General features: G+C 41.0%; 2 protein-coding genes and 1 non-coding gene across 3 annotated transcripts; 1 reads left to right on the forward strand and 2 right to left on the reverse strand.

Moving 5' to 3' along the window:
* Nucleotides 1–305: 305 nt before the first annotated feature.
* isca2 (iron-sulfur cluster assembly 2) lies at nucleotides 306–14,517 on the reverse strand. The gene is made up of 4 exons (XM_080202299.1): nucleotides 14,435–14,517; nucleotides 5,886–6,072; nucleotides 5,125–5,240; nucleotides 306–3,728 (listed from the first exon to the last, which is right to left on the reverse strand). The coding sequence occupies exons 1-4, from the start codon at nucleotides 14,497–14,499 to the stop codon at nucleotides 3,554–3,556; spliced, it is 543 nt and encodes a 180-aa protein (XP_080058425.1). The 5' UTR covers nucleotides 14,500–14,517; the 3' UTR covers nucleotides 306–3,553.
* On the reverse strand, nucleotides 13,793–13,983 carry LOC145352850 (U2 spliceosomal RNA). The gene has a single exon (XR_013888611.1). It is a non-coding gene; the product is annotated as a U2 spliceosomal RNA (small nuclear RNA).
* Nucleotides 14,518–14,766: 249 nt separating the features above from the next.
* On the forward strand, nucleotides 14,767–23,392 carry LOC145352439 (NPC intracellular cholesterol transporter 2-like). The gene is made up of 4 exons (XM_080202300.1): nucleotides 14,767–15,291; nucleotides 17,285–17,392; nucleotides 20,520–20,692; nucleotides 23,073–23,392. The coding sequence occupies exons 1-4, from the start codon at nucleotides 15,207–15,209 to the stop codon at nucleotides 23,157–23,159; spliced, it is 453 nt and encodes a 150-aa protein (XP_080058426.1). The 5' UTR covers nucleotides 14,767–15,206; the 3' UTR covers nucleotides 23,160–23,392.
* The last annotated feature ends 972 nt before the right edge of the window (nucleotides 23,393–24,364 follow it).

The following is a 24,364-nucleotide window of genomic DNA, read 5'->3' on the forward strand; positions in this document are numbered from 1 at the left end:
GCTCCTGCCTCAGGAATACGACTTCATCATATAACGTTCTAAAAAACAAGTGTTGCTTCTGAACCAAAACTGACACCTAATGAAATACGCATGAACACGCTGTGCCTATTCCATAATTTTAAAAAATGTTTATATTAAAAACATGCCCACAGACAAAAACATCTCCAGATTCAGCTACACAAAGTGCATATTTGACAATGTCTTGTTAAGACGTTGTAAAATATGCAAGTGGTGTGGAAACCAGCTTCTCCAGGAAAGGCTGTCAGTACTCCAGGATGCATTAAGGAACAGTATGAAGCAGCATTCAAAGAATCTTTATTATTGCATATAAAAATATTTACAATTATAACACACGCTATTATGATAATCACTGTACGAGTGCAAAAAAAAGACATCTTGCCTTTTTTTCTTTGGAACATAAATTAAAAGCACAATTGTTTAATTCTGTCAGGTGCTTTTTTCTGTTTCTGACAACAATGGACAGAGGTAAGTGCCCACTCCTTCACATGTTAACACACTCTTTCAGCAGAACAAAGCTTCCCTTTCTGAAACACTACATGTTGTTGGAGGCATAATGAGCATGATTTCACTGGCTACAGCACTGGACAAATCAACTACAACAGGACATAGAATGGATGGAAAATTTCACTTGTCAGCAGTCCAGTGGTGAGGTAACCATAAAGACCTAGCAAGGTGAGTGAAAAAAAACAAAATCTACCTGAGCACTTTTCCCCAGCTTTGGCCTTTACTTTCTCGCTGTGTGCATATATATTTTGCACATTTTTTACTAGTTTCTCATCTGCAAAGCTTCTTTTTGTTTCTGTTTTTCCCCTTCTCATACTTCCTCCAGCTTAAGGCACTTGCTTTACCTTTTTAACATGGGTATAAAATGGGTGTTATCCAATCGACCAACCACTACACACCTCCCCCATTTCCCTTTCACTGAAATCAAAAATAAGTTTCTTATCTATTTTTCAAACACCAACCCACTACATCAGAAGGCAAGGATATTTCAAAGTAAAAACAGAAAATGCAGAAAATATTCAGCAGGCCAGGCAGCAACAGAAGTTCTGATGGAAAATTACTATCCAAAAATATTAACACTCCCTTGCTCCACAGATACTTCCTGGCATACTGAGTGATTCTAGCGTATTGCTTTGTTTCAGAGCCCCACCATCTGCAGCATTTTACTTCTGCCTAAGTGTTTCAAAGTAGCTTACTCAATATCATAAAAGTGATTGTGCATTAAGTGTTAAATAGTGTTGTCTTTCTTTTCAAGTGGCAAACATCAGGATGTTCTATTATTTTTGTCATTTTAAAGTCTATTTATTACTGTCGTAAGTAGGCTTGCATTAACACTGCAATGAAGTTACTGTGAAAATCCCTCGAAATTTTGAACTATGTACAGCCTTCCTGAGTTTGCAAAGAACGGGAGGGGGGAAAGGAGTGGTGGGATCAATATTCCACGTGACATTTTATTGATACCACTTAATATCGGACGCTGAGTCTCACTGCCAATAACACCAAACACTTTGCAGGTATTTGGATCCAACCATAGAAGCTATTTTCAGAGTTGATCAGACATTCCTTGAAACCTTCCACTTAGACCAAGCTTTTGTTCATCTGTCCTAATATCACTGGCTGGCATCAATTTTTTTGTTTGACTCCTGTGAAGTGCCTTGGGATGTTTTAATATATTCCAAGGAACAAGCTAAATGTAAGCTGTTGTGTCATACACCACTAGGGGACACTCAAGTGACAGGAAAAACTACAAGTTGATGACACAGTTTCTGACCAGCACTGAATAAGGTCAGTTTCAGAAACAGGTCAGTTTCAGAAACAAATAAGACAAAATAAAGTTGAGGAGTCAGACAGAAAAAAAGGATTTAAAAATGGCAACAAAAAATAAGTTTTTAAAATGTTGTCGAGTGATAAGGTTTAAAGGAAACATGGGCGGAAATTTGTTTAATCAAATTAGGAACTATAAACATAAAAATGCTCTTCACCATTCTGTTTATCCCAGAAACTATTCCCAATTAAATTTTATACAAGCTAACACAGTGTGGGAGTATGTTACTGAGCTAAGAATTTTAAACACAGCAGGTCACTGCTCTGTATTAATCTATAACCAAATCTTCCAGCTAAATCAAAACAGGCAACAGTAGCATAGATAATTAAAAAAAGACGGGTTTCCCACAAAACAACACTTCCTTTGTGATAAATACTGCTGGTGCCAAGTGATTCATGCATCACATTTTTCTCTCTCTGTATACAGACTAGCAGCACGCAGAGTTTGACAATGGCACAGCCATATTGGACAAGTCAGCTCTCAATCTATTTTGCAAATGAACATGAAAGGCAAATGTAAAAAGTGACAATTAAGTTAGTTATAAAAATGTATTCACACCAATTTACTTCCTTTACATGATGCAAATTTAGGCAGACTATATCAGGCAGTGTTGGAGAAAAAAGTAACTGAGAAGAAATGTTTCTTGGACTCATTGCACCAGTATCAGCCTCAGGATCTTGTGAAACAAACTTCCGCTGCAGTACAACGGACTTTGTGCACATGACTGAATGTAACCAATTTAAAACAGGAAGAAAATGGTCACAAGATTCAAGAGGTTTTAGCGAACCAGCAGAGACGAGAGAAGTTGGGACTGTTCTTCACAGAACAGAGCAGGTTTTGGGGAGACTTAATTGAGTGTTCAAAATATGAGGGGTTTTTGATCGGGTAAATAAGGAGAAGCTATTATCACTGGTAAGAGGGTCAGTAATGAAAGGGCACAGATTTAAGGGTTGATTTAAGGTCATCGACAAAAGAACCAGAGGGGAACTAAGATTTCCTGCAGCGAATTGCTAAGATTTGGAATGCAGTGTCTGAAAGGATGAAAACCAAATTAATTATTTTCAAATTAAAACATTTAAAGATTACAAGGTTTTCCACAAGGTTCCACATTATCGGCAGAACAGTGGTGTGCTGGAATGAGCTGAGGTGTGCCAACACAAAACTCAAGCCTAACTACAAAGATAAATTGCGGCCATTATAGATCACTTTACTTTGGGCTTAAGTGCCAAATAGGGAAAAATGCCGATACATGTTAGATGGGTCCCAATCTGAGAGTGTGTCATTTCCACCCTTGTCATGTCACTCAGAGGCACATGGGCACCATGCTACATTTTCTTTCTCTTCAGATAGGAGATACTTTCTGGATGGTAGGGAGAGGGTGGAGAGACGCAGCTAGATTTAATTCCTTCACTGTCTCTCAAGGATATCATGTTAAGGAAAGGAAACATTTGTACAACTCTTGCTATTACTATCACATTTTGTTTCAAAACACTTGGCAGTATCACAATACAAAGCATAAATAATGCAGCTCCAGTGTTCTGTTAACATTTGTTCTCTTTGCAATTTTCAACAAGGTTACAAGGTCACACCATTTTGTTTTAAGCTTAGCTGCATCTTCTCCCAGCCAAGCCAGTTCAGCATTAGTCAGCAGTTTTCTGAAATAGAAGACTGGGAGAACAAACTGCTGCACGAGGGTGTCTCATTTCAGAGTTTGATGGAAAAGGAGCTCCCACAAGAACATCCATGCTCTGCCCGAGGATTGTGTATCACTTGAAATGAGCTACGGATTAGCTCCTCACTGTAATCCACCGTCCCTCCTTTCAGATACTCCAGACTGTCAGAATCAATGACAAGGCTAACTCCATCCTGTTCGAAGACCCTAATTTGTAAAGACAACCACACAATTAAAATGCAGTGTGTAAAAATGAATATATTTAAGATATTAGATGCTTGACTAATTTAGAATTATTCAATTCATGCTGGAATTAAATTGATAACTACAAACTCTCCTGTTTTGAGTTTCATGCATTTTGGGAATTCAGGTTCTCTTTTTGGATCATTGTAATACAATCCACAATGCATCACTGGTAAAGCAATGTACCATTTAGATTAAGCAGTATGAAAACAGAGTTGCTGTAGCACCAAGAGGAGTTAGAGACACTTTCTCCTCCAAACTTCAATGCTATAAGCTCAATTTTGTTTGCCAGCTTACTTTATTGAATTTATCATGATCAGAAACATTTTTTATAATGTGGGCTTTATCCACTGCTGACCAGAAGACTATGAACATGACTGGAGTACAAGATTGTATACCTTCCTTACTTTGCAACAATAGAACAGTGCACAATTCTGGAGCTGCACATACCCTGGTGGACCAGCTTAGTGATTTGAATACATGAAAACTGGGTTTGGGGTCATTACCAGATTTCAAACTAGAACGTCAGAAGGAGAGATGAGAAAAGCAGTGCTCAAATAATTCGGGGTAAGAATCCAATGTTGGGAAGTAAGGATTGAAATTAGACCACTGAACTGATTGGCAATTTTTCATCAAACTCAATAAGCAAACTTTTGGTTGATTGAGTTTATGGAAGGAAAATTAGAATTGGATGTCAGAGGGGCAATCTGCCAATTTGGAGACAATGGCGGGATGGAGCGAGGTCTTGGTGAGGTTGAGCTTTGTGTTATCAGCATACAGTTGGAAATTGAAGCTGCGCTTTTGGATGATATCGCTGAGGGGCAGTAAGTAGAAGCAAAATAGAAGAGGGCCCCAAAAATAGTTCCTTGAGAAATGCCAGAAGTAACAGTATACAAATGGGAAAAAGCATCTCTCAAATGAATAGTTTTGAGTGGAATCAGGCGAGTGCAGTCCCACCAGTCTGGACAACAGTGGAGATGCATTAGAGGAGAGAGGCATGGTCAATCGTGTCAAAGACCGCAGACAGATTGAGGAAGGCAAGAAAGGATAATGTTCACCTTCATTAAAGAAGCACACTTTCCAAAGGGAAAATATTCAATATACATAGTAAAATGGAGTTGCCAGACTAGCAGTATTGCTTTTTAGAGCATCCCCAACTATGGAATGGCAGTCCACAAGCTAGCATCTCAAATCTGTACAATGCCTCCCATAGGGAAGATTACAACTAAATCAGAGAGATGAATAGATCAGAGTAGTGTTTGCAAATCATTGTCTGTCCTGGAAAAGTTATTTGCATGCGATGTTACTGCAACACTGAGCAAAAAAGCATGAATCGCTAATGAATAAATCTCAGTTTTACCTGTCATCTGCCTCTATTGTTTTATCCAGTGTGAATTTGTACTGGAATCCTGAGCATCCACCTCCTTCCACTTGTACCCTCAGGAACTCATCCTTTTCCAAAATCTGTTTTAGGCGCTGCAACACAGGGATTTTCAAAAGCAACTTTAAAATTGTAATAATTTATAAATTTCATTAATTTGCTCTAAAATACATCTCTAGGCCATGACATGTTTTGCTATTTGACTATGGATTATATCAAATTACAGTGTGGAAAATTGCTTGTGCTGTGGGTTAGTCTGTGCCTGGGACTGGAGCTAGAATCCAGCACAGGCCAATAGATAGAAAGCCATCTCATCCATTTGCATCACGAAGGTTAATGAGTTTTGGATGGGGTCACAAACAAGTCACCAAGCATGAGACATGGCATAAAGCTGTTCATAATTCTGAACTAATTGATAATGTCACACGGGGATACCATAAGCATGAAATGTAATGCTGGTAAGGATAGGGTTGTTAGTCCGAATCAATTTGGCAGATTGATTTCCCCACTAATCAACAAATACAAGAGTCAGGGACTTCTTATTGGAATCTGCTACGCTTCCTAAAGCAGCCCAGTGAAAACTGTGCCTAAACAGTGGCAACAATGAATGGGCTCGGTATGATAATCAGTTTTAGAATTGTCTGATTTTGGCTAGGAACCGTCAAATATAAAGACAGACAATTTTTACTTATAGTAGGCATCTCAACCAGGCCCCCACACCCCACTATTTTATTCTTCACCTTAACACAGCTATCACTGATAAACACGGTGTCCGGGGTTTCGCCATTTTGTGATTCTGTTTCTTGACCAGTTGAGAAGCACCTTCCAGTTACTCGTGAAGCTAGCAACTCCCGGTGAGCCAGGGTGCGAATTTTGCCAGCCAATGATACAGGCCGGCTCAGCAAAGAAATGGTCAAACATGGCACCCTGTTAAAAAATTTGAAAACAAAACAAAAAGTCAGTTTGCAGAAAAGTGTGAAAACTGAGAGACTTTTGTGTACATAACAGAATAAGGATAAAACATCAATGCTGCAACAATGACTACACTTCAGAAATACTTCATTGGTAAGGTGCTTTGAAACATTCAGTGGTCATGACAGGAGCTTTCAATGCAAGTATTTCTTTAGGTTCACTGAAGATGCCAGCAAGTCAAATTTGAGCATGTATCAGTACTAATTAGAAGCATCCAATCCAAGTTCTTGTCAACATTGACACTAGTATTCAGGGCAGTGTCAGAGTTGCATTCCTGGGTTTGGGGTGCAACACATTCCTCATGCAACAGAAACAGCACCTGACCTGGGCTTCTTCACACCTGCTAGATGTTGAAAGTAGAAAATGCTTCACTCGCCATCAACAAGCAATGAAAATTACAGTGGAAATTCATATGGATATGTTTAAATAACTGGTGAGACATTAAGCAGCAACTGCCATGAAGAATGAGATGATCCTGAATTAACCTGCCATTAATCCTAGAATATTTCAGCCACCTGAACAATTTGGCTACCTGCACCTATTAATTCTTCTCCCTGACCATTAAATACTAAACATGACAAACGCCTTGTCAGCATTTCATTTTTAAAAAAATTGATAGTTGTGTTAGATCAGCAGTTAAGGAGTTATTCCACCTTGGTGTTCGACCTTGATGCCTTGCTCATCTTATCATGTAAGTCAGGGGTGAATAAAGAAAGATTTGCATTCTGTATCAGCAGACAAGATGGTTCAAAAGTAAAAATAGAAAATGCCTGGAATATTCAGTAGGTCAGGCACTATCAGAGGTTCTGATGAAAGGTTATGATCCCAAAACATTAACTCTGTTTTTATTCCCTCTCTCCACAGATGCTGCCAATCCTGCTGAGTTTTTCCAGCTCTTTGTTTTTATTAGTGCTGTCACGGCGTGTTTTCCAACGGTGAAGGCGATTGCCATTGGCCACTGGCAGGATCTTCTAGTCTTGCAGGTATTTACACCGTTTTGCATAGCTTGCCCATCCTGCCACCGCGGAACCTGTGTGTGTGTCTGTGTGTGTGTGTGTGTGTGTGTGTGGGTGGGTGGGTGGGGGGGGCGGCGTTGGTGGTGGTGGTAACCTTCGTTGAGATCAGAAAAATCCTGCTGACAGGAACGGCTGGAAAATCCTGCCTTAAGTCTTGTACATAGCAGTCAACTTGCACCCAGGTGGAACAAACAGCAATGAGATAATGACCCACTAATCTGTTTTGGTTGTGTGGTGAAAGATAAACTTTGGTTCAGGTAATAATTTCCCTGCTCTATCATATACCGCCATAGAGTACATCCACGTAAAGCACATGGGATCTCATCTGAAAGTCAGAGCAGGGTGGTCTCAATAGTATGGTGAAATACAATCAAATGGAAGAGTCCTGAAGGGTGGAACAATTGCAATATACAACAGTCCTAAATTAGCAATGTGATAAATTTATAATCACTCTGCAAACACAACTTATTTCAAGATTAATTTGTGGTGTGCCTTATATCCCTGGGTTCACTCTCAAAAAAGGATGTTAAAATTAAACTGATCAACAGGTTTTTACTAGATCTTCATGGAAACTACAGATATAAAATAGAAAGTATCACAAATTTTAGGCTTGAACATGGGCCCTTTATTATCTACTGATCTTACACACATTCAACCCCAGAAAGGAGAGTGTGTTTCCCTGACTTGAACATTGGGGTGCAAGACAGCAGTAAATAACCAACTTTGAAAATTAAAAACCACGGATTCAGCAGGAACGAGAATTATTTCTGTTCCCCTTTAACACAATGTGGTCAATCAGTTGCTTTATGTTTCACTATCGATACTATTCAGAACATTCTGTTTTGTGTTTTCAAGTAAACAGCAACATTTCAACTCCCAAAAGGTAAAGTGTAACCAAAAGCTGAAAGCAAATCCAGGAACATATGGCCTTCCAACCTACGTCAACGAGACAAATGATCTGTTTGTTACCTTGCTGATTTTTGTGGGAGCTTGCTGTGTACAAGCTGGCTGCCGCATTTCCTACATCACAACAGCAGCCACACATTATAGACCATGTCAATAGTTATCAAGGTCTTTGAGATGTCCTAAGTTTGTAAACTTCACAATAACAAGTTTGTTCATTTTCAAAACCTCTTAATTTCTGTGCCACTTTATTGGAAATGAAGATTATGCAGCATCACCATTTGCATCTTGACACAATTTTGAAACTATAATATTATAGTTAACCCCAGATTTAAATCTCCCATATAATAGAGACTTGTATGTTATACATCTGCGATAGCTACTTTAAAATACTCTTCAGTCAGCAAATGTCTCCTAGATTGTTACAATCGCCAAGAGCTCACACCATTGTATGGCAGTCCATTTTTTAAAATCATTCTTGAGATGTGAGCATTGCTGGCAAAGCCAACATTTATTGTCCATCCCCAATTGCCCTTGAAGAGGTGGCTGTTCCGGCCAATACTTTCATGGACAGGTGCCTCTGCAATGGGCAGATTAGTGATGATGAAGACAAGCTGGTTTTTCCTCTTGTTGGTTCTCTCACCATCTGCTGTAATACCATTTTGACAACTATGGCAAAGCTCTGTCAGTAGTGATGCTGTGGAGCCAGTCTGGTGATGGCCACTGAAGTCCAAACTCAGAGTATAATGTGCCCTGGCTACCTTCAGTGCTTCTTCAAAATGCTGCTGAGTATGGAGGAGTACTGATTCATCAGCTGAGAGAAGGCAGTATGTTGTAATCAACAGGAGGTTTCCTTGCTCACTATTGACCTGATGCCATGATATTTGATGGGTTCAGGGTCAATGTTGCAGACTCCCACTCGTACTATATGACACTCTGATACACTTCTGTTAGATCCTGTCCAAACAATGGGACAGCACATATCCAGGATGGTAAAGTAGTCTGGGATAGAGGCTGTATGATGCGATTTGGTAAGTATTAATGACCATGTCAGGATGTTGTCTGACTCACCTAAGGTACAGCACATTGTCCCAGATGTTTGGGAGAAGGATTTTGCTAGGTTGACTGTGTTGTTTCTGGTGCCTCTGTCAATACTGTGTGGTCTGTCTGGTTTCATTTTGCTGAATTTTTCTGTAGTGGTTTTGATAGAAGTAGGTTGCTTACTGGGCCATTTCAGGGGACAGTTAAGAATCAGTCACGTACCTGTGGTTTGGAGTCACACATAGACCAGACATGCAAAGGACGGCAGCTTTCAGATGTTTCAAAGCACTTTACAACCACTGAAGTGCTGTTGTAATGAAAGAAATATTTTAGCAGGGCATCAAAATTATGTTACTTGATTCCATTTGTTTTTGGCCACTGTTTAAAATCAAAATTATTCAAGTGTTTCTTTGAACTTTTCTTCCTTCTCCATTTTAAATTCTAAATAGGCCACCCTACGGAGAAGCGATGGCCTAGTGGTATTATTGCTAGACTATTAATCCAAAAACACAGCTAATTTCTGGGGACCCAGGTTCAAATCCCACCATGGCAAATGATGGAATTTGAATTAAATGAATTAAGAATCTACTGATGACCATGCAGCCATTGTCGATTGTTGGAAAAACTCATCAGGTTCACTAATGCCCTTTAGGGGAGGAAATATGCCACCCTTACCTGGTTTGGCCTATATGCGACAGCAATGTGGTTGACTCTCAACTGCCCTCCAAGGGCAACTAGGGATGGGTAATAAATGTTGGCCAGCCAGTGAAACCCATGCCCCACAAATGAATGAAAAAAAAGTGCAAGTTTTTTTTGGTATCTAATTTGAATGTTGAAATCTTTCAAGACTACTTTATGAAAAAAGATTCTTGGATGTGTGTGACACTGGCAAATTAGAACTTAGTGCCCATCCCTAAATCATCTAGGACTGGAGTGGCAGTTAAGCTAAACTATATATTAACAGGACATTAATGATTTTTAGACAATCTGGCAGCTTTCATGGTCATTTTTTTTGATGCTACTGCACAAACAACGAGACTTATTGAATTCAATTTCACAATTTGTTGACACAGTGAGATTTGAAGTCATGCTTTCTGTATTATAATTGCTAGGCAACAGTAAGCCTTACTCCGCCTCAATTTTCAAAGTACTCAAAAAAGTGAAACCATTCATCATCCTGTCATCCCACATTGTTAAAGGGTTTTAAAACTCATCACCTCTTAATTTACATGCCCGTTCACCAAACTGTTTTATCTTTGGCACGTTCTGCCCTTTACCTCAGTTTCTCAGATAAAAAGAAAAGTGCTGACTAATGAGAGATGGCAGAAATACAAATCTTAACCGTCAGCTCAATGAAAATGCACTCAAATACAAATTCATGATTAGCAAGTTCACAGTGCAACGTCCTAAGGTTTTTCGAACTGTTTGTTAAGTTTTTACATTTCTGCACTCTTGAGCAGCATAAATGAGCAATACAGTAATTGGTTAAGAACAGAATTAGCTGGGTTGCAATAAGAATGGATTTTCCACACTCTCCCAACCCCATAAAGAGAACAACAGCACTCTGCAGTTGCAGTGTGGTTTACATTCCAATGTTAAAGTTATGGGCTCCTGTATGGACCTCTGCTGAATAAAGCGTTATCATTCTGTTTGAATGTGAATATGCACGGGAATGTAACTGGTGTGTCATCAAATCTGCTTTAAACAGTGTTGCTTTAAACAAGCTGTATTTTCACTCTCCTGCCAACTTACCTGGAGTTAATTTAAAGGTTAAATGCGTGCGAGGATGAATGCACATAAGAATTCAAGTGGAAAGCTCTCGGACAGAAATCCAGTTGATATCTTGCAGCACAGTTGGAACAATAATGCAACATAAATGTACCACAAGACAGGAGTTTTAACTTTGAAATGAATACCTGGAGCTTTCAAAATACCTCAGTCTTTTTGACTGTCTGGAAATGCTGTGTTGAGTTATTTAACGAATCAAATACAAACCTACAGCAAATGCAACATTGAGCAACTGCAGTAAAAGTTCATATTCACGTTCTGCATTGGCAGCATTGAAGGTTGAGCGATAAAACAAGGCCAAATGGTAAAAAGAAAACAGGTCAATTCTGTGACTGACTGTCAATGACTTTTTTTCCATTTTAGTGGCTACAATTCAGAATATCCAAGAAACTAATATTAATTTAGTCCCAATAAATTTTGTGGCTTTGTTCGCCAGTTAGTACTAGCAGACTATGTCAATATTAACTTGCTCTCACATTTATATATTTACACTTACAGTGAGTTATAATGCTAAATCATTTTTTAAAACTGACAAGAAACCTAAGTCAAAGAGTAAGATACCCAAATTGATTTTAAATTCCATTTTTGATCTTGCTTGTAAAATTAATCATATAATCCCATCATGTATGAGAAATTACACATGCCATATATATCATTCCTAACACTTCCCATTTATTTTAACAAAAATAAACTAATTATTGCCAAAGCTGCAGCAAGCAGGCACAATTATAAGAAACATCGCATACTAAAAACTAGTCATATCAGCAGTTTAATGAGGTTTGCAGGTCATTGGCAATACTGGAACACTGTGACCAGTCAATAATACAACGCTGAGTGTGAAATATATGATTTGTTTTTCGATTGCAAGTAAAATAAATCAATGCTGTCACACACTGTGCTCAAATAAAAAAAAATTCCTCAAGTATTTGCCAACAGGTGCATTCAAATTAAGACCAGGAATCCTGGCTTACCTCTCTTCTGTCACTGATAGAAATGATAATGACTAATAGTTCCATAACATAAAAAGTGAAGTATATTTTTGCAGCAAAAAAAAGTTCAGCCAGGGCATTGTGTATACGATGAACATTAGATAGCTCGCAATTGCATTGAAGCATCTCGGAGTGTAACTTGATTTATGCAGACAACTTTAAATTCCACTGCACTTTCTGTAATGACCATCTTTAACTGTCTGTAATGTTCCTTCAAAGTGCTTCATTGTCTATGTAGAAAACTAGAATAGCATTGCCCTCTCTGTGACAGCCAGTTAGAAATTTTATAATGTTCTTTCAGATATTTTACAAATAAAATAAATGCAACAAATACAAAAAATACAAAAAGGTGGAAGAGATGTGGTGTTTAATTAGGTTGTGTTGGTTTTGGGTTTCTATCCCTCTGGTAAAGACATTCCAAAGTCAAGATAATTACAGTTATGCCAACTTGGAGCCTATTTCCAACGTCAGCCTTCATCCAAAGACTAAGAATGCCTAAAAAGAGGCAAGATACTGCGGATGTTGGAATCAGAAACAAAAACACAAAATGCTGAAAAATCTTAGCAGGTCTGGCAGCATCTGTAGAGAGAATACAGCATGACCCTTCGTCAGAGGTGAAGACGAGAAAAATCAAACAAGATTTATACCATGAGGGTGAGGGTTGTAATTTATAGGAATGGCATAGACAATAAGACAAAGGGAATGTAAATAGAATCATAGAGATATACAGCACAGAAAAAGGCCCTTTGGCCCTACTCGTCCACGCTGACCAGGTCTCCAAAACTGAACCAGTCCTATGTGGCTGCATTTGGCCCATATCCCTCTAAACCCTTCCCAGCCATACCCTGTCCAAATATATTTTAAATTTATAATTGTACCCGCCTCTACCACCTCCTCCAGCAACTCATTCCATATACACATCACTTTGTATGTAAAAAAGTTGCCCCTCGGGTCCCTTTTAAATCTTTCCCCTCTCACCTTGTGCCATCTAATTTTGCATGCCCCTACTCTGGGGAAGACCTTGGCTATTCACCTTTCTACATCCCTCATGATGATGATGAAGTTTAAGGTTTATTTATTAGTGTCACAAGAAGGTTTGCATTAATACTGCAATGAAGTTATTGTGAAACTCTCGTAGTCACCATACTTTGTCGCCGGTTTGGGTACACTGAGGGAGAATTTAGCACAGCCAATGCATCTAATTAGCACGTCCTTCAGACTGTGGGAGGAAACCGGAGCACATGAATGAAACCCACACAGACACAAGGAAAATGTTCAGACTCCGCACAGACAGTGACCCAAGATGGGAATCGAACCTGGATCCCTTGAGCTGTGAAGCAGCAGTACTAACCACTGTATTACCTCCTGGCTGTTAAACCTATGTTCTTTAGCTTTGGCCTCCCCTAGCTTGGGGAAAAGACTTCGGTTTATTCACCTTATCTATGCCTCTCATGATGATGATAAAGGCTAAGAAAGGCGCTAAGAGTGCCCATTAAGAGACTGGAATGTGTGAATGGCAGAACAAAGGTACAAAGTGACTTATGGAAAGGAAAAGAAAACGGGGATTGAAATGTTCACGCATACAGTCAACTTGCAGTGTACAAAGAACCAGATCAAGTCTGTAACAGTCAGAAAGTTGTAAAGCAGCAACTGAAGTTCAAAATATAATAGAAACACTACAAGCACAGCCGGATTCCAAGTTGTCTGGAACTACGAGCGTTTGCAATATCTTCAACAGTACTCATTTTCAGAAAAGCCTGAATGGAAGTCAGACATCACAGGACAACTCAGCATGAATTGCCAAGGTGCTCGTCAGTCACTTTTTTTGTATTACTCCAATTCTTTCAAATCATTCCAATTCAAAGTCTCAACAAGTTGAGACATTCCCGATCCAAGCTGACAAGACAGGGCTCTCACCTCCCGTCTTGGGCTTCATCTATACGATCCAAGCTGATTGGAGTAGGAATAGCTCCTCCTCCAAGGCTTGATCTCATCTGCATCTTAGCCAAAAGGCCGAGATGCCACTTTTAAAAATTGCTTCAAATGAAGCTAAAATGTAAACAAATGACTTCAACAAGCACAGCATGTCCCTACTACACTTGATCTTAGCCAAAAGGCCAAGAAGCAGCTTTAGTCCTGATGCAGATTTCAGGTGGCCTAATGATGTGGGCTTGTCCCTTACTAACGTGATGACCCATTTAGAAGGCATTGACCTGGCTCCCCCACAGGTAACTCGTATTGACAGTTACTGCTTTTTGTTTATATCCAATTCAATCCAATCAAAGTCCAATTCAAAGTCTTAGCAACTGAGACATTCCAGATCCAAGTTGACAAGACAGGCATCCCACTTCTTGTCTTGGGTTTGTTCTACATTGATCCAAGCTGATTGGAGTAGGCATTGCACCTTCTCCATGGCTTGATCTCGCACTTTAGCCAAAAGGCCTAGACGTCGCTTCACAAAATTGCTTCAAATGAAGCCTCAGTGTAATCTCATGACTTCAAACAAGTGCAGGATGCCAAAACTACACTTGGTCTTAGCCAAAAGGCGAGGATGAGTATTGACAGTTACTGTTTGCTCACCTCCTCCAGCAAAGTTGCACAGCAACTGATAAAATGCCCCTCCTCAGTAACCCGATTGCAATCATCTTCCCCTCGTCGCCAGGACACCCCGCCCCGGGGGGGAGGAGAAGGAGGCGGAACGCCTCCAGGTATCCGCCCCCTGACCTCTTTCCCATTGGTCCAGAGGCAGGCCGGCCCCCTCAAAAGATTGGACACTGAACACGTCCGTTAGAACCGCGACCTGGTTCCATCCCCTCGATTCGTCCATTGGCTGAGGCGGGCACACGTCACAATGCAAAGGACGGCAGCGATTGGGCGGCTCGCCTGTCAATCACAATGACGGGTGGGCGTCCGTTAGTAAGGGTCAACGCCGGCTCGGAGCATCTTCATGAGGGAAACGATGTTTAAATTGAGGGAGTTTATTTATTGTTGTCACTGACTATAATGTATAAATGTTATCTGTTCCGATTTTGGAGTTGATTTTCCCTTCGCAAGGTGTTTTGAGGCCATTATGAGGAGTACCGCTATTACCGAATAGTGACGGACATAAAATGGCGGCGGATGGGGCTGTCCCCAGGCCGCTCCGCTGGGCCGCCATTAAGTCAAAGCTCCCCCTTTCTCCCGCCCTCTGACTGATGGAGGGTGGAGGCGTTCGGTGAGTTCCGCCCCTGGGGCGGGGTATAAGGGCCATGTGAGCTGGGCATCGGCTCCTTTTAAGCCAGAACCGATCTCTCTGATCGTACCTTTTCCCTTCCCTTCCTTTCCCACGGTGTGAGGCTTCCACTTGCTTAGGATGGAGAGTGTGTGTCGGCTGGTAGTAACTCTGCTGGCTCTGGGAGCTCTCTGTGAGGCCGACCCTGTGAAGTTTCGGGACTGTGGTGAGTGGAAAGACCCAGGATAAATTGTATTTTCTAAATGTTATCCAGATATTCGAACCCTTCAAGTCTATAAAGGGAAGAGTTAGAACTTTTTGAAGAAAAATCGGGATGTCCTAAAGTGAAACTACCACACTGAGTTCGAGCTATTCCACGATTTTATTTATTCTCACATGTATTGGGATACAGTGAAAAGCGTGCTATACAGACAAGGCATACTGTTCATAGAATACATAGGAGAGGATGTAGTGTTACAGTTATAGTTTGGGTGTTGAGAAGGATCAAAACTCATTCCAGTTCAATGCTGGCATCTCCACCTCATAACTTGAGATAGGCCCATTCAAAAGTTTGTTAACTGCAGGGAAAGAAGCTGTTCTTGAGTTGATTGGTATGTGTTCTCTTCTGAAGGAAGGGAGTATGTCCAGGTCCTCGATTATATTGGCTGCTTTTTATTTCGATGCAGCACGTAAGGAAATTGTGCAATTGACTGCTTCGGAAGTCAAATCTATAAAAGGAAGAGTTTGAGCTTTATTTGACAATCAAGATATCATAGAATCTCTACAATATAGAAGGATCCCATTTGGCCCACTACAACAATCCCTATTCCTATAACCCTAGGTATTTACTCTGCTTTTTCCCTGAAACTAAGGTCAATTTAGCATAGCCAATCAACCTATCCCACAATCTTTAGGGCATAGAACTGTACGGCACAGTACAGGCCCTTCGGCTCTCAGTGTTGTGCTGAGCTATGTCTGAACCCAAGATCAAGTTTTCCCACTCCCTATCATTCTTGTGTGTTCCATGTGCCTATCCAATAACCGCTTGAAAGTTCCTGAAGTGTCTGACTCCACTATCACAGCAAGCAGTGCATTCGACACCCCAACCATTCTCTGAATAAAGAAACTACCCCGGACATCCCTCCTAATATCTCCGGCCATGAACCTTAAAGTTATGGCCCCTAATAACAGCTACATCCACCCGAGGAAATAGTCTCTGCATGTCCATTCTATCTATCCCCTTCATCACCTTATAAACCTCTATTAAGTCGCCTCTCATCTTCCTCTGCTCGAAAGAGAAGAGCCCCTGCTTTCTCAACCTTCCCTCATAAGAACTACCCTCCAAACCAGGCAGCATCCTGGTAAATCTCCTCTGCACTCTCTCCAATGCTTCAACATCCTTCTTATAGTAAGGTGACCAGAACTGCACACAATTTGGAGTCCTAGAATGGAAATACTATACTTGAGTCTAAGCTATGTCAGTGTTTTTATCACAGATTTTAATTTTAGAGGTGTATATGCCTACAAATTCCTGAAGGTAATGGGACAAGTGGTCAAAGAGGACCTTTTCCTTTTATATTTTGAAAGTTCAAGAGCAAGCAAGTTTTATGGTCAAAGCCTGTTGGTCCTGATACTGTTGGAAGAATGTGTTTGCACTAGAAAGGAAATTTGTGAAGAGATTGATAAGAATGGATAATTTTAGCTAAGAAGAAAGATTTGGACAGTCTGGCTTTTCCTTGGAACCAGAGGAAACTGAATGGAGTTTTAATTGAGATATAAAACATTGAGGGGTATTTCCTAGTTGCTCTTTCTGTTAGCAGAAATGTGACTCACTTTAGTGAGTCATATGGTCCTGTAAGCAATATCCAATAATGCTACTCAAGTGGATTCCTAAAACAAGGTGGAAAACTACAGCTATTTATTGTCTTTACTCCATTTTGTGGAGAACTCCTAGAAGTATTTGTGTGAAGGACTCCTTGTCTGAAACTTCCTTTTTTTTTCAGTGCTTCAAGTGGCTTCATATAGACAATGTTCTGCAGGTGGGGAGGGGAGCAAGAGGTTTGAGGAAATCATTGTTCTAGCTGTTTTTAGAAATAGTCCAATAAATCAAAGCCACCTGAACTGCCAGTTTCTGTCCTACATATTGTTACCATGCCAAGTTTCATTACAACTGTACAATTTGTCAAGTTCTGTAACAGTGACTGGCCTTTATATGACAGGATCTACAGCTGGAAAAATTCTAATAGTGGATATCACGCCCTGTCCCACTCTTCCATGTATACTTCGCAAAGGACAGTCCTATGCAGTGAATGTCACCTTTACCAGCAGTAAGTATTTTAAAAACGCAAAATTGGGAAAGAATGCATTTCTGAGTTTTTTTGGCAATTCTGTTTTTAATAAAAGTGCACTCTTGAAAGTCTATACAAAGCTGTGTATATCTGCTGACTTAACAAATGTCAAACATTAAACAGCAAATATCAAAACATTAAATGAATATAACTTGCTGTTTAATGTTGGCATCCTTTCTAGCATTGAGAGGTTGTGTGATTTTGATTTATTGTTGTCACGTGTATTAGTCAATAGTGAAAAGTATTGTTTCTGCACGCTATACAGACAAAGCATACTGTACATAAAGAAGGAAAGGAGAGTGTGCAGAATGTGGTGTTACACCCATAGCTGGGGTGGAGAGAAAGATCAACTTAATGCAAGGTAGATCCATTCAAATATGATTGCAGCTGGGAAGAAGCTGTTTTTGAGTCAGTTTGTATGTGATCTCAGACTTTTGTGTCTTTTTGAGGAGCAGTGGAGGATCTTTAAGGAGATCTTTCTTGGTGCTCAGCAGAAATTTATTCCGATGGTCAAAAAGGACAGTAGGAGGAGTGGTAATAAGCCGTGGATAACGAAGGAGGTGAAGGAAAGTGTTAAATTAAAAGCGGAGGCGTTTAGAGTAGCGAAGAGTAGTGGGCGAGAAGAGGATTGGGAGAGGTTTAAATGTCAACAAAGATTGACAAAGAAGATGATAAAGAAGGGTAGGAGAAACTATGAAGCTGGGCTTGCGCTTAATATAAAAAAGGATAGCAAGAGTTTTTATAAATTTATAAAAAGGAAGAGGCTGGCTAGGGTGAACGTTGGTCCCTTAGAGGATGAGAAGGGGGACTTAGTGGTAGGGGATGGGGATATGGCTGAGGTCCTGAATAACTTTTTTGTTTCTGTCTTCACGGAGGAGGACGTGAATAATTTGCCGGGTGTTAGAGATGGAAAGGTGGTAGGACTGCAGGGTCTTAATGACATTACTGTTACTAGAGAGGAGGTGCTCGACAGACTGGAGGGACTGATTGTGGACAAGTCGCCAGGACCGGATGGAATGCATCCGAGGGTTCTGAAAGAAATGGCGGAGGTGATAGTGGATGCCTTGGTGGTTATTTTCCAGACGTCGCTGGATTCCGGGGAAGTGCCGGAAGATTGGAAAGCGGCTAATGTTACGCCGTTGTTTAAGAAGGGTGCCAGGCAAAAGGCAGGGAATTATAGGCTGGTTAGTTTAACGTCTGTTGTAGGTAAAATGTTAGAATCCGTCATCAAGGAGGAAATAGCGAGGCATCTTGAGAGGAATTGCTTGATAGAGCAGACGCAGCACGGTTTCGTTAAAGGAAAGTCGTGTCTGACAAATTTACTGGAGTTCTATGAGGATGTGTCTAGGGCGGTGGATGTGGTCTTTCTGGATTTTCAGAAGGTGTTTGACAAGGTACCTTACAGGATGTTATTGCAGAAGGTCAGGGGACAGGGAGTTGGGGGTAGGGTGTTAGCGTGGATAGAGAATTGGTTGTCAAATAGGAGGCAGAGAGTGGGGGTCAATGGTTGCTATTCGGATTGGCGCATGGTGACTAGTGGAGTGCCTCGGGGTCGGTGCTGGGGTCTCAGCTATTTACCATTTATATAGATGATCTGGAGGAGGGAACTGAGTGTAGGGTGTCGAAATTTGCTGATGACACCAAGATTGGAGGAAAGGCAAATTGTGCGGAGGGTGTGGAGAGTCTACAGAAGGATCTAGATAGGCTGGGCGAATGGGCAAGGAAATGGCAAATGGAATTTAATGTTGGCAAGTGCGAGGTGGCCCACTTTGGTAGGAATAATGGTAGGAAGGATTATCACTTGCGTGGCGAAAAACTGCAGCAGGCGACGGTGCAGAGGGACCTTGGGGTCCTTGTGTATGAGTCGCAAAAACCCAGCTTGCAGGTGCAGCAGGTGATCAGGAAGGCGAATGGGATGCTGGCCTTCATAGCGAGGGGGATTGAATATAAAAGTAGGGAGGTCTTGCTGCGGCTGTATAGGGCATTGGTGAGGCCGCAGCTGGAGTACTGTGTGCAGTTTTGGGCGCCGTACTTACGCAAGGATATTTTGGCCTTGGAGGGAGTGCAGAGGAGGTTTACTAGGCTGATGCCGGAGTTGAGGGGGTTGAGCTATGAGGAGAGGCTGAATAAACTAGGCTTGTACTTGTTAGAGTTTAGAAGAATGAGGGGAGATCTCATTGAGACGTATAAGATGATGAATGGGATGGATAGGATAGAGGTGGAGAGACTCTTCCTGCTCAGGAAGGATAATAGGACTAGGGGGCACAGCCTCAAGATAAGGGGGGGGGGGGCGGTTTAAAACGGAGTTGAGGAGGAACTTCTTCACTCAAAGGGTGGTGAATCTCTGGAATTCTCTGCCCGTTGAAGTGGTGGAGGCTGCCTCGCTAAATATTTTTAAGACGCGGGTTGATGGGTTTTTGATAAGAGAGGGGATTAAGTGTTATGGGGAGAGGGTGGGAATGTGGAACTGAGCCACGACAGATCAGCCATGATCTTATTGAATGGCGGGGCAGGCTCGAAGGGCTGGATGGCCTACTCCTGCTCCTATTTCTTATGTTTCTTATGTTTTTCTAATGGGGGAAATGAATCAGAAAATATCAAGGAGAAGATAACTAATGCAATCGTATGAATCCAGTAGAGGTATGAGGGACAGTATTGGAACTGGGAAAACAGTAATTATTAGTGAAAAATGCAGTCAGTCTGAGATGTTCTGCAAATAAATTCAATAACACCAGTTTGAATAGATGTGCTCATCTGACTCAAGGCAGAATCACTAAATCTCGGTTGCTGGTGTATATTGAGTACAGGAAGCTACCAGTAATGTGGAAGCAGCTTCAATCTCCACCTTGTCTTGGTGCTTCAAGTTTTTTGGGGAAAATTAATATACTGTTTTTAAAAAAACTTTTTAATTTTTTTGGGGGTTAATATTGCTGCTTAAAAATGCTAAGTACAATAAACAATCTGAGTGATCTCCATGCCTAGCTTTCAAGCGGCAGAAAATTGGATTATAGTTGTGGCCCTGTGTCTGTTCTTTGTTACCTTAAAAAAAATCATAGGCAATCTGTGTTAATGAGATCTAACTATTGCAACTATTCTTTTTGTTCAGAAACATCAAGTCAAACAAGTGTGGCTGCAGTGCATGGGATCCTGGCTGGAGTTCCAATTCCTTTTTCTGTTCCTAATGCTGATGGCTGTAAATCTGGGATTCAGTGTCCCATCCGGAATAATCAGATCTACCACTACATCAATTCATTACCAGTTAAAAGTGAATATCCATCAGTAAGTGTTGTCATGAAACAATAGAATTGAACTGAAACATTCTGTCTCATATGCAGGTTATTTGCACCCATTCCATGTAGCCTGCATTTGTGTTTCAACAAATTTCATACCAGTTGGTTACAAAGAGTGCAGCATGGTGACAAAGGGTTGTCTGGACTCAACGTCAGCTCTTTATCCCCTTACAGATGCAGCCTCATCTGAGATTTTCCAGCATTTTCTCTTTTGGTTTCAGATTCCAGCATCCACAGTAATTTGCTTTTATTTAATGCAGCGTGGTATATCACTGGAGCCTGTCCACTAAGAGTGTCATGTAACGAATAGAGTTTTGTCAGGTGCCTGTCCTTCTGTGCACAATAGGAATTTATTCTCAGTTAACTGTAGGATGTTTGATTCAGAAGTTACTATCTAGCTCAACTAAACAAAGCAGTGCTTTTGGAACAATTGTTTCACTGACTCTTGACAGCACTTCCATGTTAGTGATGCACACTTAATTTGCTAAATCTTTCATTTGGACACTTGTGCTGGACAGAAACTGCAAAAATACACTGACACTACAACTGACTCTGGTTGGATTGTCCTTCCAACAGACAAGTGTGAAAGCGAGCTGCACTTTCTGAGCTCATCAATACCTACAGGTGCAGCAGAATATCAGAAGCTTCAGAAGTTCACTTTCTCTTTTGATTCACTGGTGTACTGAATGGATCTGGCAAGGACAGTATTTATTTTCCTATCCCTAATTGGCCTTGAAGATAGTTGTTAGCTGCCTACTTGAACTGCTATTGTCTGTGTGTAAGTACTCTCTGTGCTATTAGCAAGAGTGTTCCAGGATTTTGACCCAGTGACAGTGAAGGAACAAAATTCAATGTTGGTAATGACACAATTCCAGCAGAGGTGGTTAGATTGTCTCTCTTGCTGGATATGACCATTGACTTGTATCTGTCAGTGGTAAGCAGCACAGAAAAAGGCCCTTCAGCCTTTGTGTCTACACTGATCAAAGACAAACCAGTTAACCATTCTGATCCCATTTTCCAGCACAAGCTTGAATGTGTTTTTCTGGTGGGTATGGTTAACCTCAGTATTTGAGGATTGTGAATAATTTTGAACACTGTAGTCATTAACCTTGATGCAGTTTTAATGGTGGCACTATTGTACATAATTTTATTGGTTTTTTTTTTTACTATGTGCTTTGATATGTTATCAATTGAAGAAAATGTATGAAATGTGATGAGGTATGGGGGTGGCATGGTGGCAGTGGTTAGCATTGCTGCCTTACAGCACCAGGAACCCAGGTTCAATTCTGGCCTCGGGTGGCTGTGTGGAGTTTGCATATTCTCCCTGTCTGTGTGGGTTTCCTCCCACAGTTCAAAGATGTGTAGGTTAGTTTGATTAGCCATGTTAAATTGCCCTAGAGTGTCAGGGGGATTAGCAGGATAATAGGGAAAATGGGAATGGATCCTGGGTAGGATTGTGGTCAGTGCAGGCTTGATGGGCCAAATGGCAACCTTCCCGTGGATTCTTTGAACAGCCTTGACTTCCATACGAGGGTATCCAGACTCTTGCATTTCTTCGGCTGCTCTTTTGCTTTCCCAGGAACTTTAAGGTTGTAATCTATCTTGGTAGAAAACTCTGGCAATACTTCATCAAAGTGGAAAATTGATCTAACGTTCTTCCACATATTAGTTGAATTCCCCTGTAGTGTGGTGAATACCTGCAGGCTGTGATAGACTTTTGATACCTCCTGGCTGTCTGCCCTTCACTGGTCCTCTTCATTTGATCAAGTGGTTCTTGTTCTTCCATTTGTTAAATTAGTGTTGGGATTGCTCAAATTTTCTGTAGCTGGTTATTTGGAAAATAAATGTTCCATCCACCAAAGTGGGATTGATAGGTCTTTCCAATCCACTAGCCCAACAAAACCAAATTTAAACTCCGGGTGTCAGTTCAGACTTGAATGTGGGATTTGCAAAGCAAGTAATGGGGTGACTGTTTAGAGGGGGGGGGGGGTTGCGCATTCTTCCTGTGCCTGCATGTGTTTCCTCCCACAGTCCAAAGATATGCAGGTTAGGTTGATTGGCCATGCTAAATTGCCCCTTGGTGTCAGAGGGGATTAGCAGGGTAAATACGTGGGGTTATTCTTGGTAAGGGCTTGATGGACTGATGGCCTCCTTCTGCACTGTAGGGATTCTACGATTCTGTGAACTAATGAATTGAATAGCGATGACAACCCAACTTGTAAAGTATTACGAATTGCCACTTCATAACATACCCAACTTTACATAATGAACTGGCATTGAGAAATGTGTATATGTGATTAACACTAACTCTAATGAATGAATGTGGCTATGGTATTAAAAATCTTTGACTTTTTTTTCCCTTTTTTCAGATTAAGGTGGTGGTTGAATGGGAACTGAAGGATGAAAATGACAAAGACCTCTTCTGCTGGAGGGTCCCTGTGCAGATTGCCAGCTAAACTAAATCCAACTCTTGGATTACCAAGCGATTACCAACTCTTGTAACAGCATCCAGAACGCACCTATCCACTCTAGCCAGTTAGCAGTTTCTAGTTCTGCATCTTCAAGAAGAAATTGTCAAACTTGAGCAAGGACAGACTATTACAATTTTTTTGCACTTGTAAGTTTTTGAACATTTAGACTGACCTGTCCTGACCTTAACATGAGTGGATTAATAAAGCTGTGAATTACACTGGGTACATGGAGTGTTTTCAATCCAAAGTTCTCTACTAACAGATTTCAATAAGTATTTAAACCACTTTGTTTTTAAACTGAATGATGTAAAGCTGACTAATAGAGGAATTAATCCCCTGCTATCTGGCCTGGATGTTTGGCCACCTTCTTGTTTAGGCTTATCCACTTCCCTCCCTGCAATAATATTAGGAATATTTTGCTCTACTGATTAAATAGTGGTTGTTCCTGCTGGACTGTCGACTCAGTTTTTTGCTTTAGTTTTGGCCTTTAGCCTTTTGATTGCCAAATTCCTCCTTTGCCTTCCTTGTGAACCTGCTCCTGGGCCTGGCAAGACGCACCATCAACAGGTCCAGGCAGCAGGCGTTTGAGGGGGTCGTCTGTCCCGACTGTCTGCCCCTCTACTGCAGCTACATTCACGGCCGGGTGTCCCTGGAGAGAGAACATGTGGTGTCCGTGGGCACAGTTGAGGCCTTCCATGCCTGTTGGGCACCACAGGGGCTGGGGTGCCTTTATAGACCCCAACAATCACATTTTGATTTGACGTGTCTTAAGTTTCCTTTGTACTTTTTGTTTCTGTTCAGGCCGTTTTTTCCCCCCTCCTTTTGGGGAGCCACCCCCTTTTTCTTTGTCCAAATGTAATTTGAGTTTGTTTACTTGGTTTGTCTGGAAAATACCCCCCTTCCTTTGCCTGCCTTTTTTTTTTGCTTTGGCAGCAACAAAAAATTGTGGGGTTTTTTCTGCCTCATCTGATTCAGTGGCTGAGATGTGTTTATCTATCTTCATTTTGTTTTGGCAATCTTATGCAACGGAGTGGAATGAGCAGGGTAGTATTAACAGCAAGAGTTTGACAAGAACTCAACTTTTGTGTGCCAATCAAATGACTGGAGAGAGCAGGGGACAGGGTCAATGGGTTCTCACCTTAACATGATCCATCTCCAACCTTTCCCTTCCTTGACCTCTTGGTAGATGG

The sequence above is a fragment of the Carcharhinus amblyrhynchos genome, chromosome 14, assembly GCF_965287045.1.
Source record: "Carcharhinus amblyrhynchos chromosome 14, sCarAmb.v2.hapA, whole genome shotgun sequence".
In the NCBI taxonomy this organism is placed as follows: domain Eukaryota; kingdom Metazoa; phylum Chordata; class Chondrichthyes; order Carcharhiniformes; family Carcharhinidae; genus Carcharhinus; species Carcharhinus amblyrhynchos.

Excerpts from the sequence above, each read along its gene's own strand:
- isca2 (XM_080202299.1), bottom strand. The coding sequence starts at position 14,499 with ATGATTGCAATCGGGTTACTGAGGAGGGGCATTTTATCAGTTGCTGTG. Across the intron at positions 6,073-14,434 it reads GTGCAACTTTGCTGGAGGAG|GGTGCCATGTTTGACCATTT; the intron begins GTGAGCAAACAG and ends ATTTTTTAACAG. Across the intron at positions 3,729-5,124 it reads ACAATAGAGGCAGATGACAG|GGTCTTCGAACAGGATGGAG; the intron begins GTAAAACTGAGA and ends TTTACAAATTAG.
- LOC145352439 (XM_080202300.1), top strand. The coding sequence starts at position 15,207 with ATGGAGAGTGTGTGTCGGCTGGTAGTAACTCTGCTGGCTCTGGGAGCT. Across the intron at positions 15,292-17,284 it reads TGTGAAGTTTCGGGACTGTG|GATCTACAGCTGGAAAAATT; the intron begins GTGAGTGGAAAG and ends TTTATATGACAG. Across the intron at positions 20,693-23,072 it reads TTAAAAGTGAATATCCATCA|ATTAAGGTGGTGGTTGAATG; the intron begins GTAAGTGTTGTC and ends CCCTTTTTTCAG.